The 17,071-nt window shown below is 59.0% G+C and overlaps 4 protein-coding genes across 5 annotated transcripts; all 4 read left to right on the top strand.

The window, feature by feature from the left end:
* Window positions 1–693: 693 nt before the first annotated feature.
* ABB37_01308 (putative mitochondrial mitochondrial RNA binding complex 1 subunit,NUDIX hydrolase, conserved) lies at window positions 694–2,007 on the top strand (the record flags this gene model as incomplete). Its single annotated transcript, XM_015797756.1, has 1 exon — window positions 694–2,007. The coding sequence occupies one exon, from the start codon at window positions 694–696 to the stop codon at window positions 2,005–2,007; it is 1,314 nt and encodes a 437-aa protein (XP_015663276.1).
* Window positions 2,008–2,868: 861 nt separating this feature from the next.
* ABB37_01307 (hypothetical protein) lies at window positions 2,869–4,120 on the top strand (the record flags this gene model as incomplete). Of its 2 annotated transcripts, none has more annotated exons than XM_015797755.1 (1): window positions 2,869–4,120. In XM_015797755.1, the coding sequence occupies exon 1, from the start codon at window positions 2,933–2,935 to the stop codon at window positions 4,118–4,120; it is 1,188 nt and encodes a 395-aa protein (XP_015663275.1). In that variant the 5' UTR covers window positions 2,869–2,932. The 2 variants fall into 2 exon arrangements, with proteins under 2 accessions (XP_015663275.1, XP_015663274.1); XM_015797754.1 differs by having other exon boundaries at window positions 2,909–4,120.
* A 440-nt stretch (window positions 4,121–4,560) lies between these two features.
* On the top strand, window positions 4,561–7,649 carry ABB37_01306 (hypothetical protein; the record flags this gene model as incomplete). The annotated part of the gene is made up of 1 exon (XM_015797753.1): window positions 4,561–7,649. Exon 1 carries the CDS (start codon window positions 4,629–4,631, stop codon window positions 7,647–7,649), a length of 3,021 nt encoding a protein of 1,006 aa, XP_015663273.1. The 5' UTR covers window positions 4,561–4,628.
* A 1,340-nt stretch (window positions 7,650–8,989) lies between these two features.
* Window positions 8,990–16,507, top strand: ABB37_01305 (hypothetical protein; the record flags this gene model as incomplete). Its single annotated transcript, XM_015797752.1, has 1 exon — window positions 8,990–16,507. The coding sequence occupies one exon, from the start codon at window positions 8,990–8,992 to the stop codon at window positions 16,505–16,507; it is 7,518 nt and encodes a 2,505-aa protein (XP_015663272.1).
* Between the last annotated feature and the right edge of the window lie 564 nt (window positions 16,508–17,071).

The following is a 17,071-nucleotide window of genomic DNA, read 5'->3' as shown; positions in this document are numbered from 1 at the left end:
GCAGGCACCGCAACCTGCCCGGTGCAATAGCAGAGGAAGAACAGCCGTCAATTTCATCCGAGACGATGGTTCGCTTGATTTGATCGTGTGGACGGCGACGAAGGTTCGAAAAAGTTGAATCGGAGGACTACGCTTTTAAATGCGTTGAACCGTGTGATTGGGGCTCAGGGCGGAAACACATATCAAGAAGCTCTGACAATCCTATGCCTGCTTACCTCAACGACATCTACCTCTCTTCCGGTTTGCTTTTTCTTTATTAACTGACGGTCATCTCTTTGTATGGGGTTTTCTTGCTTCACAGCCATTTGAAGGAGTTAAAGGATTGTTGACCCCCCCCCCTCCCCTCGGCAAGTCAGCTGCGCGTCCTTCACTGCAAGTTTTCTAAAGATATTTACTCTGCTTCATTTCGCCTTTACCGGGCTGAAAGAGAGTGCAGCGGAAATACGGTTTTCTTCTTTCGTTCAACTCACAGAGCGATTGAGAAGCGGCGAGGGAAGAATGCGTTTTCCTGTCGGCCCTGTGGTGCGCCGTGCTCGCGTGCGATCACTCGCTGCGTCTCTGCAAGTTCGAAGCGGCAGCGGCAACAGCACCAATGGGTTCGGCACCAGTGTCGCGCGGCTGGGCCATGGCACAGCAGCACTGCTGTTTGCTGGCACGAGCAGCGCTGCAGCCCGCCTTCCCACCGCACACAAGATGCAGCGCCGGTGGCAATCGTCCGGCTCCGGCTCCGGCGGCGTCGACCCCAGAATGACGGAGAACGAATTTGTTTCGGAAGACACCACCGGCCTTCAGTCGGAGCTCGTGCAGGAGCTGGAAGGCGAGGGCAACTTATCGATGGACGCCGCCATGTCCCAGCCGCTCGCGAAGGCGGACCTGCAAACACCGACGGCGCGCATTCGTCTTGAGAAGATTGAGCGTCCACCGGGCCGCTTCGACATACTGACCAACTCGCTTGTGTACCGTTGGCTGACGACGGCTGCGCAGGCACGGAAGGTGTCGGGGCCGATGCGAGAGTGGGCGTCCGAGCTGAAGTACAGAACCGGCGTGCACGTGGAGGTGGAGCCGACCTTCCCGGATCGACTCGTCGTGCCAGAGACGGAGGGCGGCTACGCGAACGCGGACGAGGTGGAGCTGACGGTGTATTTGTTTGGCAGCGAGCGCGGTATCTTCAATTGTCGGCAGTTGATGGAAGCGGCGCTCGATCAAGATCCCGCCTACGTACGCCTGGGCGTCTTCCGTCGTAAGCCCGGCAAGACTGCAAGCGTGAATAGCAGCGGCAGCGCGAGCAGCAGCAGCGGTGGTGGTGGTGTGACCATCAACCGGAATGAGGATATCGAGTGGCTGATGCTGCGCCGCATCAACCGCGACCTTCGCCCGCCGGACATCCCGCCTATCTCGCTCAAGCTACCGGGCAAGTGGACGCTGCTGTTTGAGCACTACAGGGAGGCCGCCGTGCGGACTCTTTGGGAGGAGACCGGCATCACGGTGGACCCGAACACTGTCTATCCAACGGCGTGTCTCAACCAGAGCAACCCTACCTTCTACTGGCGTGTCCCGGTGCACTACTTCGTGGCGGAAGTGCCGTACGAGGTGGAGGTGCTGGGTCCGCAGGTGGGGCTCAACACGTACATGCACCACTGGGATGCACAGCTGCTCCGGCAGTCGCCGGACCCCATTGACCGCGCCTGGGCGCAGTTGGCCAACCCCGAGACGGGCTGTGCGTGGATGAAGGTGCCGATGATCAACGAGCTGCAGCGACCGCTGCGCGGCGAGGACTACATGGCGACCCGCTACACGCCTCCGCCGTACTCTGGGCTGAATAGCGTCTTGGGCTTCGCGGTGCCTGCGTCGGAGGTCGCCGCTGCTGCTGGCGGTGCCGCAGGTGGTGCCGATGCTGAAGGGGCGGCATCCACAACTGCGGCGACGGAGGAAGTACAGGAAGAAAAACCAACAGCCGACGCCACCCCCACGGAGACGCCACAGTCCGAGCCCACTCCTTCTTCGTAAAAAGGGAGAAACGCAGCGCAATCTGTGGAGTTGAGGCGGTTCGGCATTGCGAGGAAAGAGTTTCGCAGGGGTTCCGCAGCTTCAGCTCCGCCGGGCATCGGCGGTGCGGCATTCCTTCTTGAGTTGTGTTGTGATCTTCATGAAGAGCACAAAAAAGCGTTGGCGCCAGCCGTAAGTGGCCAAAGCACCAACGCTGTACCGGTTGTTACAGATAGCTGGGGTGCCAGCGCACACCCACGGGTGCATCATTTCTTCTTTGCTTGTTGGTTGGGTTGTTTGTGCGTTGAAGGCGTCGTGCCTCCCACTGCGGGTTTGGTGATCCACACTGGATGCGCTGCTTCGCTCAGCAGACGTACCTCAAATCTGCCGGTGCAGTTAAGGACTCTTCTGCTGCGGCCACTGTTGGTTAGGAGAGGTGGCGTGTGTGCATGTGCGAGTCTGGGGGCATTTGTCGTAAGACGCTGTCGCGTTGGAAAGCTGTTGTTTAATCGCACAATTCGCAAAAGGAGGGAAACGGAAAAAGAAAAACAAGGCGTAACCGTCACTGCGACCTCGATGAGCACGGAGGCCATTGCATCACTGTCTTACACCGAGACGCAAGTCTCGTACCTTTTCCGGAGGGCTTCTTCCTTCACACGTCGCCTGTTTCGTGATGATTGCTTTGATGCCGCCGTCCTCTGAATTCAGCTTTTAAATCGTTAAAAACAATAGAACGGGAAAGTCAGCAAAACACTTTTTTCCCCCGCGTACGTGCAGTGCTGTTGCGCAAAACGACGAAGAAAGCCCCATCGTTTGACCTGCACCCAACTCGCCAGCTTCCCTTCATTGTTATTCGTTTCTTTCTTTCCCCTCTGCTCTTGAGAGCGTACCTCATTTTCTGATTTCATTGAATCATTTTAGAGAAAAGGGAAATTAAAGATAGTTAATGCCCCCACGTGGCACCGGACGCGGTCGAGGTCGCAGCGGCGCCGTCACGTCCCATCCCAAAGGCGCACACACGAAGAACAAGCCGATCAAGCCGCGGACATTTGAAGAGTACTACAGCGAAATCTACGGCGAGCGGTGGCCCACACTCCGTGCGGCAATGACGGTCGTCCCCCGCAAAGTTGCGCTGTGGAACCGCTTCTCACAGGTGCCCTTCGAGGAGGCAACGCGCGGCCTCGTGCGTGTTGATGCGCGGTCACTCACTCAGGCATTCCAACCAGCATCCGTGGCTGGGAAGGAGCATTCTCAAGAGACCACGATCAGCAGCGAGAGCAAAGAGGACGGACCGGAGGACAGCATCATCGACAAGCCTCCGATCGACGCCTTTGGCATAAAGGCCTATTACTTGATGGATTACGCCTCCGCCTACGTGGTGGAGCAGCTGCAGGTGGGCTCCTTTGACAAGGTGCTCGACATGTGTGCTGCCCCCGGAGGCAAGTCCATCGCCATTGCGCAGTTCCTCTCACCGGATGGCTCGCTGTCGTGCAACGAGACCCGCGCGGACCGGTGTGCACGTCTGCGCCGCAACCTCCAGGAGCACATCCCTGTCAATTACGTGCCCTGGCAGGCGACGCAGCGGGATGCGCAAACGTGGTACGACCCCGCAGCCTACACGCGTGTCTTGGTCGATGCGCCGTGCTCGTCGGAGCGCCATCTTTTACAGCAATCTCGCGGCGCTCCGCTGTCGCTTGGCGAGTGGTGCGAAGAGACGACGATGGAGCTGGCGGCGCTGCAGCGTGTGCTTCTCCTACGCGCCGTGGAGACGTGCGCTGTGGGTGGCCGCGTGGTGTACAGCACGTGCTCCATCTCGCCTCTTGAGAACGGCGGCGTGATTTCGGAGGTGCTGCGCCGCACTCGTTGTCAGGTAAGAGTTGTCAAGACGTCGTCGTGTACTTCGTCTGCTGCCGCTGCCGGCGCTACCTCGGCTGCGGAAGGACCTTCGCCGCCGCCTGTGCTTGGTGAAGCGACGGCGTACGGCCGCTTGCTGCTGCCGGATACAACGGATGGGTGGGGACCGATGTTTTACTGCGTGCTGGAGAAGATCGGCGAGCACAAGCGGATGGGCTCCTCGTCTTCAGAGGACGAGAGTGACGGTGATGAGACTAGCACTGGCGGCGAGCGTGCGTAAGCAAAGACACGCGGATGCCGGATGACTTCCGGTGGCTCCTTCCCCGCCTTCCCCCCCCCCCTCTGTGTGCGCGTTTCATGTTGCGTTACACACATGCGCGCACGCAACGGATAATGCTGTAATGCAGCTTCACTAATACTAAAGAATCCAAAGCACGTCGCACCGACAACTACAGCAATAACAAGGAAAGAAAGACAAAGGTGCGATAGCGCCTTTTTCTCCGTAATCAGCGAAACAGAGCGTCAAACCCGACAGCTTCTGAGTCTTGAACCCATGAAAAGCAATACCTCACAAGGCTTCCAACAGCTCCGAGTCCCACGACACCCATCCACATACACACACACACACACATAGACACACATGCAAAGTCAGCTTTATTGGGTTTTAAGCCCTCTTTACGTCTTCACGTCTCTACTCATTCGTCTTTCATCCTTCAAACAGCACGTTCGTACGAGACACGGAACCATACAAACAGCAACAACAACAAAAAACCATCAGCCACAATGGAATGAAGCACGGTAGCCTCGCCATATTGGGACGAGGCATAGCATCCGCTGCATCGTTGGGAGCCTTTCAGAGACCAACGCCTTCCGCTGCCACACGTGGGGCCTTTAATGCCACTATCGTGCAAAGGCGAACCTTTTTCTCTCTCTTATGGGGTCAGTTTTCTGAGTCTTTATCGCCGGGTTCTGACAAGGCACCTGCCTCGCAATCCGTCGCGTCATGGAGTGCAGGAACGGCAACGCCGCTAACGACCTCGGGCAAGTCGCATCATGATGTTGTTGGGCGTCGACGAGGCGGCGTTGTGAGGAAGGAGCATCAGACGAAGAGCAGCACAAGTGGCGACCGCACAAGGGCCTCGGATGCATCATCGCAAGCACCGAGTTACGAGTTTCCAGTGGGCCGTGCCCTGCGTTACGTACAGCAGGGGCAACGGTTTTACTTGCAGGCGGAGGGCCAAGCGGAGCTGCATGAATGGCTCGCGACGCACGACACACAACGTGGTGTCAATCGGAAAGGCACATTCAACGTTGCGGCAGACACCATTGACGCCTCTTCCTCGCCATTGCCTGAGGTCAGAGGTCACGAGGAGCGTGTGCGAAACGAGGTATCCAAGTTCACCAAATATCATGCACACCACGTTTTGATTGCTTTCAAGCAACTGCGCCGGCATCTTTTTCAGCTGCAACAGTCATCAGCGGAAATCCATCGTGGTGATGCTATACCAAGACATGCTGAGGGCAAAAACGGAAAGAGGAGACTGCTTCAAAACACTTCGGCCGCCGTTTCGTCACCGAACCTCCCCTCACACGACGTCGATACGTTAACGGGACTTCTTTTCGCCGCGACGGTGCTGCTGCATCTTGGCGGTCTCTTCACCGTCTCCGATACGCACGTGGAGCCACTGATTGAGCTGTGCTTTTCTGCCACCGTCTTTCTTGCACAGGACTCTACGACAACGGCGCGCTTGCAGGGCGCCTCCAAACACTGTCGTGCTGTTCCAGCACGACACTGCACCAGAGAAGACCATGCATTTCCCAGCTCAGTGCAACGCAGATCTTCACCCACACGTGTTCCAAGGCCAAAGAAAGAGGACGAAACTCTCGCGGGTGAGACAAAACCGGCGGCTGCGACGACAGCCGTTGAAAAGAGGTACGCCGCGCCGCTTCTCCAACACCGTCACCTTCACTCGTTACATTGGTCCATTGTGCACTTCGCAGCCGCAGTGCAGCGCTGGGGACTGCTGGAGCACACCAGCCCTTTGCAGAGCATCCAAAGGACGCAGCGCCCATACGAACGTCTTCTTCAGACGCATGCCGCGCTGCTCTGCGAACTCACTCGCGCGCGCATCGATCACGTGCTGTGGCACGAGCTAATTCTCCTGAAATCGGGCCAGCGAGCGCCGGCGTCGGTGGCGGCGTGGTTCTTTGGTGCGGATGAACAGCTCTACCGGCGTTTCTTCGATCGTGCAGGCGCAGAGGCAGCGACGCGTGTTCCCCCGCGATTGCAGCAGCGACGCCTGCAGCTGCTGCCCATGTTGTGGCTCTCGCTGCTCTCCTCCCAGCTGGCACGATGTGCAGAATCTGCCCATAGTTGTAAGACACACGGTTGCGCTGCGCGCACGCGGGATGGCGATCTCATTCGACAGCATGAGGTGGTGGTGTTTGGAGGCGAGATGCACGACGTGAACTGGGGTTCGGCGCGCCACGCCTTCACCTCTCTCCTCCCGCTCTTCGCGACGGATGCCGGCTTCGAGGTGACCGCGTGGGCGCTGCTGCACCATCTTTTCATGCCTGGTCTGGGAAGCATACCTGCGAAACAAGACGTGACGAGGGCATCTGAGAATGCGAGTCTGACGGAGACGTGCGCCTTGGTGGCGCGCGTTGAGCAAAGCGACGCCGCGTTGAAGCTGGGAAACGTCCTTCCTTTCGAAGTGCCTGCGGTGTCTTCCAACGTGTCTCTAACGTCTCAAGCGCGAGTACCGGCGGGCAGTCCTTCACCGACGTTTGACTCGCGGCGACGCCTGTCCTTTCATCTCGCGTGCTTCCTGCGGCGCTTCCTCAATGGTCTTGCGACCGACGAACAGGAAACCGATATGGCCCGCCGATCCGTAGAAAACGAGGTGGTTACCCATTCGATGTCATCACCCCCGCCGTACCTGTCACGTACATCAAAGAAGTCGACCCGCAATGAAACCTTCTTACAGTACCTTTCCGCCCCCCAAACGGCGATACGTCGCCCGGTGCAGCTCTATCGGGCTCTGCTGAACATTCCCCTCTGCTCCTTGGACCTGCCGCCCGCGCACACGTGCAACCCACCAACGGAAGCGGCGTTCCCACTGCTTGTGACGACAGACGGGGTGCGACTGGTGAACACGTTGCTGTTGCGCGTGCTTGTGCAGTGGCGCACCGACGCAGCGCAGCAACGCCGTCTGCGCGCGCCCTCCTTTCACAGCGCTACCCCGCGTGCAGCAAGCGGTGCGGCGAAGGAACGAGAACCAGCGACGCCTGACGCTGACGAAGACCGCAGTGACGAGAGAGGGCGACTGCGTGCAGCGGCGACGCGTGCGGAGTGGGAGCGAGAGGTATTTTTTGTGTTGCAGGCGGTGCATCACTTGAGTCAACTTTTGAGTCACGCCACGGCAGCGGACTTCATCAAGGGAACGGGAGACAGTCTGCTTTTAGGCAGCGGCGACGGTGCAAACGCTGCCCTTCAAGTTGCGTTGCTGGTGCCTACCGTACAGGCGGCTGCACGAGCTCTGTCAGAGCAGCTGGGCATGTCTCTTCTTCCTCGCCGACTTGCGTTGATGGCTGACAACGGCTACTCTCTCCGACCTACGGAGCAGAAGCTGTTGAAGTATCTCGACGAAGAGCTGCGTGGTGTTCTCGTGAGGCGGCATTCCGGCGCTGGCGAGAATACGACTGATGATGAGGTTCCTGAGCCGTCAACTGGGGCTCTGCCGTGGAGCTACAAGGCAGCACTCTCTGCTCTTTTGAATGAGAGGGGAGCAAAAGAAGTACATGAATAGAGATGGCCAATGAAGTTGTGGCATTTTTTTTTGTTTCTTGTGAGCGTCTGGTAGTCACCACACTCAACACTTACGAGTACTTTCTGCTTCGACATACCCACGTTGTACGAGCGTGGGGTTGCAAGGAGAGGAAGGGAAAAGAGAATTGTATCGCTTTCTCGTACTTCACCAGCACCTCGGAGGAACGTGCAGATGGCGCACCGCTGTAAAAGAAGAAAAACAAAAAACAACTGTGGACAGTGTCTTCTCTTATTTTTTTTTTGCTGTGCATGATACTGTTAATGCTAGTAACAGGTGCTTGCACGTTTTAGCCGTTCTGAAAAACCTCCTCCCCCCTGCAACACCTTCAGGCGAAAACCGGAGCAGGTATGATGATGCGTAAAAAGCGTGCTGTCACCTTTTCCGTTCCTCTTGGAAATTGTAACGAGTTCCATTGCTGTTGAAACGCACGGTGCTCTCCTTCTGCGTTGAACTCACACCTTTTCTTACCCCTCTTTTTTCTCTTGTGTTTGCGTTTCTCCCGTCTTCTGCGTCGTGAGGTGAACACGGATTCATACTGGAGGGCAGAGTGACTCGCTACATCAGCGCACCTTTCGTACGACAGGTGCATGCACCGCTTTCTGTAAAGGGAGTATATACACATATGTATGTGTATTCCTTTTTTGTTGTTTTACTTGTGCTTCGATCGGAGTGAGTGTAATTGTAAGTATAAGGGCGGACACATCGGTTCGTCTGGTCTTAGCAGTTGGGTATCGTTGCGGTGCTGTCTGAAGAAATCTCCCCCGAACAAGCGCATGCACACACGTACATACACAAACACACACACCCAGAACCACTGAAAGTTTAAATTCTTTTCTGTTCTCTTCTTTCTTCGTCGGCTTTTTTTTCTTGATTATCCCTCGGAGGCAGAGAGACGATACGCCCTAGAAGTCATCGTATACGGTCTCGATCTTTTCTTGAGTACTCTGCTGTTTGCTGCGTCGGCAACTCGTAGGTCTCCCCTTCTTTCCTTTTTTTATGTAGACGTTTTAGATCGGCTCTCTTGAGTTTTCGTTTGTTTTCTTCACTCGTCTCCCAAGGTGTTTTTGTACTGTAGCGCCTTTTGAATACAACGAATAGCGGGTGCTGCACTTGCAACTACCGTGAGACCGTTTTCTGATCACTCCTAAGCATTTCGGGTTCTCTCCGAACTGTTCGCTTTCAGCAAGTCAACGGCAATGCTTTCCACCTCGCCCGTTCGTGCCGTGACGGACACGCCTGGGCGATCGCCGGTGCACGCAGCAGACGGCTGCTACGCCTTCTCCCCTTCCCCATTCACCGCCGCCTCCTCCTATTTATCCATGATGGACCGAACGGATGAGTTTGACTGCGACGCGCCAACCAAAGGCTCGTCGCCTCCGCATGGGGAAGGTGGAGTGTCTCCGCCCCATAACCGTGACGAGCGTGGAGTACCGTATCGTTATGACCAGCCCATCCGAGGCACAAACCGCAGCCCCCCTCGCGACACAAGCGCCCGCAGTCAGGCGGATGCTCTCCGCAGCATCGCCCAAGAAGCAACTCCCCTCTCAAAGACGAGTGAAACAAAACGGTGGATGGATGGGGTGCCGATCACACCCATACCGGCTACGCAGGTGACGGTGCACCGCGCAGGACAGGATACCGAGTGGCCGCGGATCGGAAATTTAAGCAGTGCGGCGTCGCTACTGTCAGCCGCCTCCTCGTCGTCCCTGACTGCACCTTCGGTCTCGGCCGCGACGCGAAGCAAGGCTGTTCTGCTGGACAACACATCTTCATCCGCCCCCCTGCACGGCCCAGGAGGTGACGTCGCCGCGCTGCGCTTCAATCTACAGGCGCTGCTTCAGCAAGCCGCATCCGGAGCGACACCTGGCGAGAGCAACGACAAGAAGCAGAGAATCAGCCTCTGCAGCAGCAACAAAAGCACCGTGAACGCCGCTACCGACACCGCGTTCGCGCTCCCTCTGCCGCTGCATTCCCCGCACGTCTCCAATCCGAGTTCTCCCGATCACTTTCAGCGAGCGCGCAGCCACAACGGCAGCAGCGCCGGTCTCCCGCCGCCGTCGCCGACGCCGCGCCCCAGCCAGAGTGGAGGCGGCAGCGGCGCCGACCCTTCTATGCACTCCGCCGCCGTCTGGCCGCGCTTCCCACCTTCGCTCTCCTTGTCCCGCGATGCGGTGAGCGTCGACGACAATGTAAGGTATCAGACCCCACATAAGCCCCCTCCACGACAAGCATCCGTCTCGAACGCATCCAGCGGCGCAGTGAATAGCGCTTCAAGAGAGTTCCGTGGCAAGGCCGTTGTGCGACCTGCGCCGTCAAAGCAGCGGTCCAATCCACCTCGCTCACCAAGGATGTCGGATGATCGTCTCGTGCGGGCGATGGCCATCGGCCAGCCGCAGGGATTCAATGCGTCGTTATCGAATTCTAAACTTCCAAGTGGGGAGCATAATCGCAGTCGACTTCGTGAAGAGGTGCGACAGGCGCGTACCCAACAGGATTTCGAAACACAATCCGAGCAGCTTGCGCGGCGGCTCGACGCGAAGCTTGAGCTGGTGTTTGAGCTTATGCGACGCATAATGGTTCTGGATGCACAACTGGTGGTCACCCAGGCGGTGCAGGACGATATTGACGTAGCGGGTGACTTCTCCCAAGCTCCGTTGCACGAAACTGGCGGCGAAAGAGAACAGGAGGTGACGGAAATGGACGAGTACCGCGACGCGCTCGTGCGGCAGCTGGAGGTCGGCGAGGACGAGACCGTGTCCTGCACGCTGAGCTACGTGGAGCTGACGAATCGTCACGCACTGCAGTGGATGAATGAGAAGCAGTTTTCTGCTGCCTTGAATTTGCTGAAACGTGCGGATGGGCTTCTGCGCAGAAACGCCGGTCGCGTGTTCCGCTACTTGCCAGACCCCGTGGAGTTGAGAGCTGCCCTCGTCAGCAGCACCAAAAACGCAGCGATACCGCGCTGGACTGAAAGTGGTGGCTCGCGATCGGGGTCGATCTCGGAAGAGGCGATGAATGGTGCGTTGAACAGCGGACGTCTGGGCTCGAGCAATGGACTGGCCAGCGGCAGCAATCACAAAGACCAAGCTCGCAGCATCAACGTTCCTTACTTCTCCCCCTCTCAGGAGCCGGCGCGACTGAAGGCAGCCGCGGCGGTGGAGCACAACCTCGGCATTTACCACTTTAAAATGAGCGAGTACGCCAGCGCAGCGTCGCGCTTTGCCCGTGCGGCGCTGCTCGAGGAGGAGCTGCACGCGCCGGGGATCGGGATTACGTACTTCAACATGGCGCAGACGCAGCACGAACTGCGCGACTTGCCCAAGGCGCTGCAGTACGTGGAGTTGGCGGAGGAGGCGGTGGAGCGGCAGGTTTTTGCCGCCAAGGACGCCGCCACGCAGAGGCGACGGCAATTGGCACAGGATGGGGCCTTCACGGTGGCTGACCTGGCGAAGGACACACCTGCTGCGATGGAGACGGAGGCGGAGGTGTTTTTGGCGGGCCTGAGTGTCTCGTCAGTGGACGTGTCGCGACGGAAAGGGACGGCGGCACAATCCGTGAAAGGGCATCGTTTCACTGACATGCGCAGGAGCACCTCGACGGGCCCTGCACGCACCACGGCAACTTCTGAGCCGCAGCGCGACGCAGCGCGTGAGCGTGAGCTGCTGCAGTTGTGGGTGCGGTGGCGGGAAGGCGTCTGCTTTATGTCGTGCGTGAAACAGTCGCATGCGGAGTGGCTGGACGAAATGGGCCAGTACAGGGCTTCTTCCCAGCAGTACGAGCAGGCGCATTCTTGGCTGGTGTCGGTGCCCAACCGTGCGCCGGAGGAGCAGCGGCGAGCACAAAAACTGAAGGAGCACGCGACTAAGACAAAGCGAAAGTGGAGACGTGAAGAGGTGGAGTTGGAGCTGTACCGGCGTCCCGTCAACAGAGGTCATGTCGGGAGCGACGCGAGGGCGACGATGTCATCCCACACGTGCCCGACACCCACCCACCACACTTCCAGTAAACCCCAACAGGCACCTCAGCAGCAGCGGCGGGATTCTGGTCGGCCTCATGCGTCTCCAGCGGGAGCGCACAACTGGCGTGGGACACCAACGCAGCTGCATAGCACCGTCGTGACCTCTGTCTTGCCGCCCGCTGTTGAGGTGCTCGGCGCACGCGGGGAACGCCCCCCTCCATGCTCGTCTCCTCATTCTCCGCCACGCCGCTTTTCTGCCGCGTCGGCTGCCGTTCCGACAAACGCCGCAGGGCCACGCTGCACTCGCCCGAACAGCGCCAACGCGGCCTTGTACTCCGCGTACATGCCTCCCCCTTCTCCGCCTTCCTCCTCACGCCGCAGTAGTGCTGGAGGAGAGCCCGTCCGGGGTGGGAAAGGGGCCACCGGTGCTGCGCCGTACTCGGCTCACCATCCCCCGCTGCGGCCGCCCACGCAGCACGGTCGACCGGAGTGGAATTCCTCGACTCACGTCCCGGCGCCACCGCCGGAGCGTCGTCCGACCTCCCGCCTCACCAGCGGCGCCAATCGTCGGTGGAGCGCTGGCACAGAGTCTGCTGCCCGCCGCAGCCCCGACTGCGTCGCCACCGTCATTTCTGTGCGTGCGATGGACAACGAATTCGACACCGTCGTTGCTGCCGCGTCGGCGACGGACACCCGACGTGCCGTGCAGCCACTGCCAGAGGAGATGCCCCACCAAGTACAGTGGCCAGCCCAGCAGCAGCAGCGGCGGGAGAGACCACCGCAGAGGCGGGTGAGTGGAGGGCCGGCAGACAGTGCGGCCTCTACAGCTGCTGCGGTGTCTTCACACCAGGAAAGCGTGATGCGCAGCTTACTGTTTGACGCGGATGCCGAGGAAGTGACGACTCCCCCCGTTCGCTCGCTCACACTGCAGCTGTCGCAAGATGGAGCACCGCTGGAGATTGAAATGGATGAAAACGAGGCGGGAGGCGATGATGCGGCAAGCAGCGCAGAGGGAGCTGAGGACGACGACGAAGAACAGAGTTCGTTTGCGGGCGTGGGTGAGAAAAACGACGGGGATGAAGAGGCAGCGGATAACGACAATGATGATGGGGACGAGGTGAGCACCACCTCCTCCTCCTCTGAGGCGGCTGCTGCGCTGGCGGAAGCGTCTCACCCGACGCCTCGTCCATGTGGCGATCTGACGTGGTGTGTAACCGTCTTGCAGGCCTTTTTGCGATCTTGCGTCACCGCGAAACACCTGGAAGAGGCAGGTTTCATCACGGAAGCTGCCCGTGCTGCAGCTGCGGCGGTGGATGATTATTCCGCGCATTCCAACCCGACGGAAGCGATGGCGGCGACGCGGCGGCCGGATGCGTCGGTGGGCCAAAACGGTGCGAGTGATCACAGCGGCAACGCTGAAGATGCCTCACAGGAAGTACGAAGGACGGAGCCTGAAGCTGAGGCTGACGGGGAGGAAGAGGAAGAGGAGGGCAAAGGAGGCAATGCGAGAGCGACCTGTAATAGTGCGGAGGTGGCTGCAAGCCAAGGAGCGCCTGTAGACGATGCTGATGCCGATGACATACGCAGTGCTCACGAGGAACGACCCGATTGTGCACCGCCGGAGAGAGGACAGGAGAGCCACATTTTGTCTCAAGCTCTGCCACCGCGGCCTGACTTCAGAGCTGACATGGCCAGCAACGTTCATCATCGTGAAGAGGGCGAGCTCGCAGACCCGCGTGCGGCGGAAGAGTCAGCAGACGCCTCCTCAAGGCGTAATACAGGCCCTGTGCTGAAGCAACACGTCAGCTCCGTGACAAATTTGGCCGACTGCTCTCCTCTTGTGCCGAAAGACTCGGGCAACGCGAGTAGTCTGGATCGGCGGAGCTTCCTTTCGGCGGAGGCGCTGGCGGAGTCGGGAAACGACGAGGACGAGGACGATGACGACGGCAGAACAAACACCGCGCTGTCCGGTTCCTCCTCCTCCTCCGACCAGCGCGGATCCGCTACGTCCTCAGCTTCTTCGGTAAATTCTCCCATCGCTGAACACGAGGTGTTTGCCGCGGCCGCTGCGGCCTTGCCCGTAGTGGAGGCTCCTGCTGAAGAAGAACCGACAAAACCGCCGTCCGCAGGGGTTCCAGAACACGTCGAAGACACCAGCAAGGATCTAGAGGACGCAGCGGACCGCCACCGACTCCGTGAGGTCATGTCGGAGAAGAAGGAGGAGGTGAGTCAGCACGACAACAACACAGAACGCGAAGAAGCAACGCCCCGGTGCGAGGACGCAACTTCTGCGAATGCCGCACGCGAGGAGGAGGAGCAAGAGACCTCCCAGCATTCGAGCCAGACCGCCGCCCAACGCGACGAGGACATTCTCCACGGAGAGGCAACTGCGATGGGCAACGGTGCGAGTGGGCGTGAGCCGAGAGGACGAGGTGATGCCCCCCAAACGGATGCAGGGCTGAACGACGAGCATGAAAAAAACTTCCACAGCAACCCTCACAACAACGCTGCCAACGGTGACAAGGCCAGTGCAGTCGACGACGGCGTAGCGTCACCATCCGACAACTCCGAAGAAGATGCCCACCAGGAGCTACAGACCCTTCCATCAGAGGTAAAGACAGATGCTGAGGCCGTGCCTGGAAAGGCTGATCTTGCGGAACGAGAAGAGGAGACGGAAACTCATGGGCAGCCAGAGCGTCTTTCCTCCCTAAATAACGTGGACGCAGCACCTCCGACCACGGACCCTCACCAAAGGCAGCCGCGGTCGTTCAATCGTGCTCTTTCCGACGACATCCCGGCGGCGGTGCACCTCCCTACCAGCTCTTCCTTCTCCCCCTGCTCCTCGGCGGAAGTCGTGGAGAACAAAAGCGGCCGGTCGAAGCTTCCAAACCCACACCTCTCCGCTGATCGAGAGATCCCCGACGAGGATGGAGGCGACCACCTCACCGATAACAATCACCTTTCTTCTGCCTCTCGTGGCCATCACGGCCACGACGCCACATCTCTTGTCGAGGTGCCGCCAACGCCCACCGTCGAGGGCTTTGAGGACCCCCTCCGCACCGAGGACTCAGCTGCGGCGCAGCGGAGCGTGGAGCCACGGAAGAAACGGCACTCCTTCTGCAATGAGGAGATGGTGTTTCGGGTGGCCTCCGCGCGTAACGGAGACAGCGGATCCCACGCCTCTCGCGACTTCGCGCACCTCGACGGAAAGGGGCAGCATGACGCACAAAACGGAAACACCACAGGTGATGAGGACGCACAGACGGAAGAAGTACTAAAAACTCCCCAAAACGTGCGTCGGCCGGCCGCAACAACGACTCCGCTCCGCGTTCATATCTTCGTATTTGCGCCTCCTCGCGTTGCCACGTCGGCTACGTCGGATATGACACCACTCACCGTATCTGCGCGCAGCGAGAACAACGAACCCAGTATCTCGCGCGATGCAACTGCTGCGGCACCGGCGGCCGGCTCCGCAGAAGTTGCCACCTTGGCCGCATCGCCGGCCGTGCTCCCGAATGTCACCTTCAGTCCCGCTGTCGAGGAGGCAGACGGAAGCCGATCACTCGTGCACCTGTCGCCCACCCTCACCACGGGCTCCCTCGACGCGCAGCTCTCCTTCACCGAGTCCTACTACTGCGAGGTGTCGCCCGAGGTGGAATGCATGGGTCGTCGCAACGGATCGAGCATCTCCACCACCACCCAGATCTCTCAGTTGCGGGCGAGCCTGTGGCGCAGCTTGCACGAGCGTGGAGAGGTGAAGGTGGGAGACGGCCTGTTCCACAGTTTACGCTCCCCGCTGAGGCAGATTACTGGCCCGTTGGCGTCTGCCCATGTCATGGTCGCTGCGGCCGGCCCGCGGGCAGGCGTCTCCGTCGCCTCGACGACGGCGTCCGCAGCAGCAGTTGCTGTGGCAACCGATCCGCCGGTTGCCATTGCTTCCGCCGTCGAGGTGACCGCAGACGCGCCATTAGACAGCAACGACGACAAGACAGAGGAGTTGCTGTCCTTCCAGCAGCTGCTAATATCGAATCACGGCATCGATATCGGCGACGCGGACGCCCCGCCGCTTCGCGCGCCTGCGCGACCATTCATCAAGACGTCGCCTGCAGCGCCGGTGAAGGAGGCGGACGTGCTACCTGCGTGTGCAACGGCGAAGGCGGCAGGGGAGAACGCCGCTCATGCCGCCGCACCCACTGTGGTGACGGCGGAGGTCGCCGTGATGCAGAAGACGGATGCGGCTGAAGGGCGGAAGGCGGAGTCCACGCAGTCCTCCCGCTCCACGTCGTCTTCTCCCACGTCGGGCGTAGTGGGTGAAGAAGGCCCAGAGAAGGAGGAAGCGGTGCAGTTCCCTGAAAAGAACGACGTACCCAGTCTTCCGTCGTCGAAACGGCATTCATCCGACCACAATGGAGCCAACAGCGCACTCGTTGAAAGGGAAGACAGAGTATATAAACTGGATTGCGCGGAGGACGCTGTGGCGCCTCATATGCGCTGCGCTGCCATCTTGGAAAGCGATGCGAACACCGAAAGGAACGCTTTTGCGCGGCAGGATGAGGATGAAAGCCAGCACGCACAAGAAGCCGCGCCAACACCCACAGCAGACAGCGCGGCCCTGCCTCTGCCGACGCTGTCACCACTCTCACCGGGAGAAGAAGAAAAGAATGCACCGAACAAGACGGCCAGATCGCCGTCGCCCACTCGGGCCCTTTCTCTTGGCGACGGTAACGCATCAGCTGTGGACGAGATGGGGACCTCAGAGGCGGAGCGGCTCTACTTGCGTGAACAAATCCTGCGAGAGGAGTCTGCAACGTTGATACAACAGGCGTGGCGGAGATGCACGGCAGTGCGACATCCTCGGCGCTCCTACACCGTGTGGTAGAATGCAGACGAGGCATAGAAATTTTCTTTTTTTCTCCAATTGAAGCGTGAATCTGTTTTGCCGTTTGAAAAAATGCAGCCTGCTTCTCTTTGACGCGTGTCACGTGACTGCTTTCACACCCCTTTTTTTCTTTTGAATATCTTGAACGCTCGTAAGTGGAGTCGTGGTCTCGGTGATTGAGGAGAGTATCTCCTTTCCTTGCGTTGTGTTTGTTTCTACGCGGCGCTTTTTTCTTGGTTGGAACGCCGTCGATGCGCTGCTCAGGGTACGACGGACAACGACTCGCCGAGTGTGCGCAGCAGAAAAAGGCTGTAGTTCTGGCTTTTGCTGTTGCTCCCTCTCTCACGCTGAACACTTCCGTCACATATATACATGTACACACACACATAGTCCACCTCCCCTCTTTTCTGATCTTTAGATTACAACCTTGATGCATCTTTCTTTCCCAAGTGAGTTCACTTTCCCTGCCGTTGCGCTCCATCGTTCATTCCCCTTAAGAATAAGGTGAACAGCTGCACAAGATAAGAAAGGTTGGGGACTTCCTCACCCACGCAAAATGCTTTT

Source organism: Leptomonas pyrrhocoris, assembly GCF_001293395.1.
Source record: "Leptomonas pyrrhocoris isolate H10 chromosome Unknown, whole genome shotgun sequence".
In the NCBI taxonomy this organism is placed as follows: Eukaryota; Euglenozoa; class Kinetoplastea; order Trypanosomatida; family Trypanosomatidae; genus Leptomonas; species Leptomonas pyrrhocoris.
Note: the sequence above shows the minus strand (reverse complement) of the source record. Positions and strands in the feature narration are given on the sequence as shown.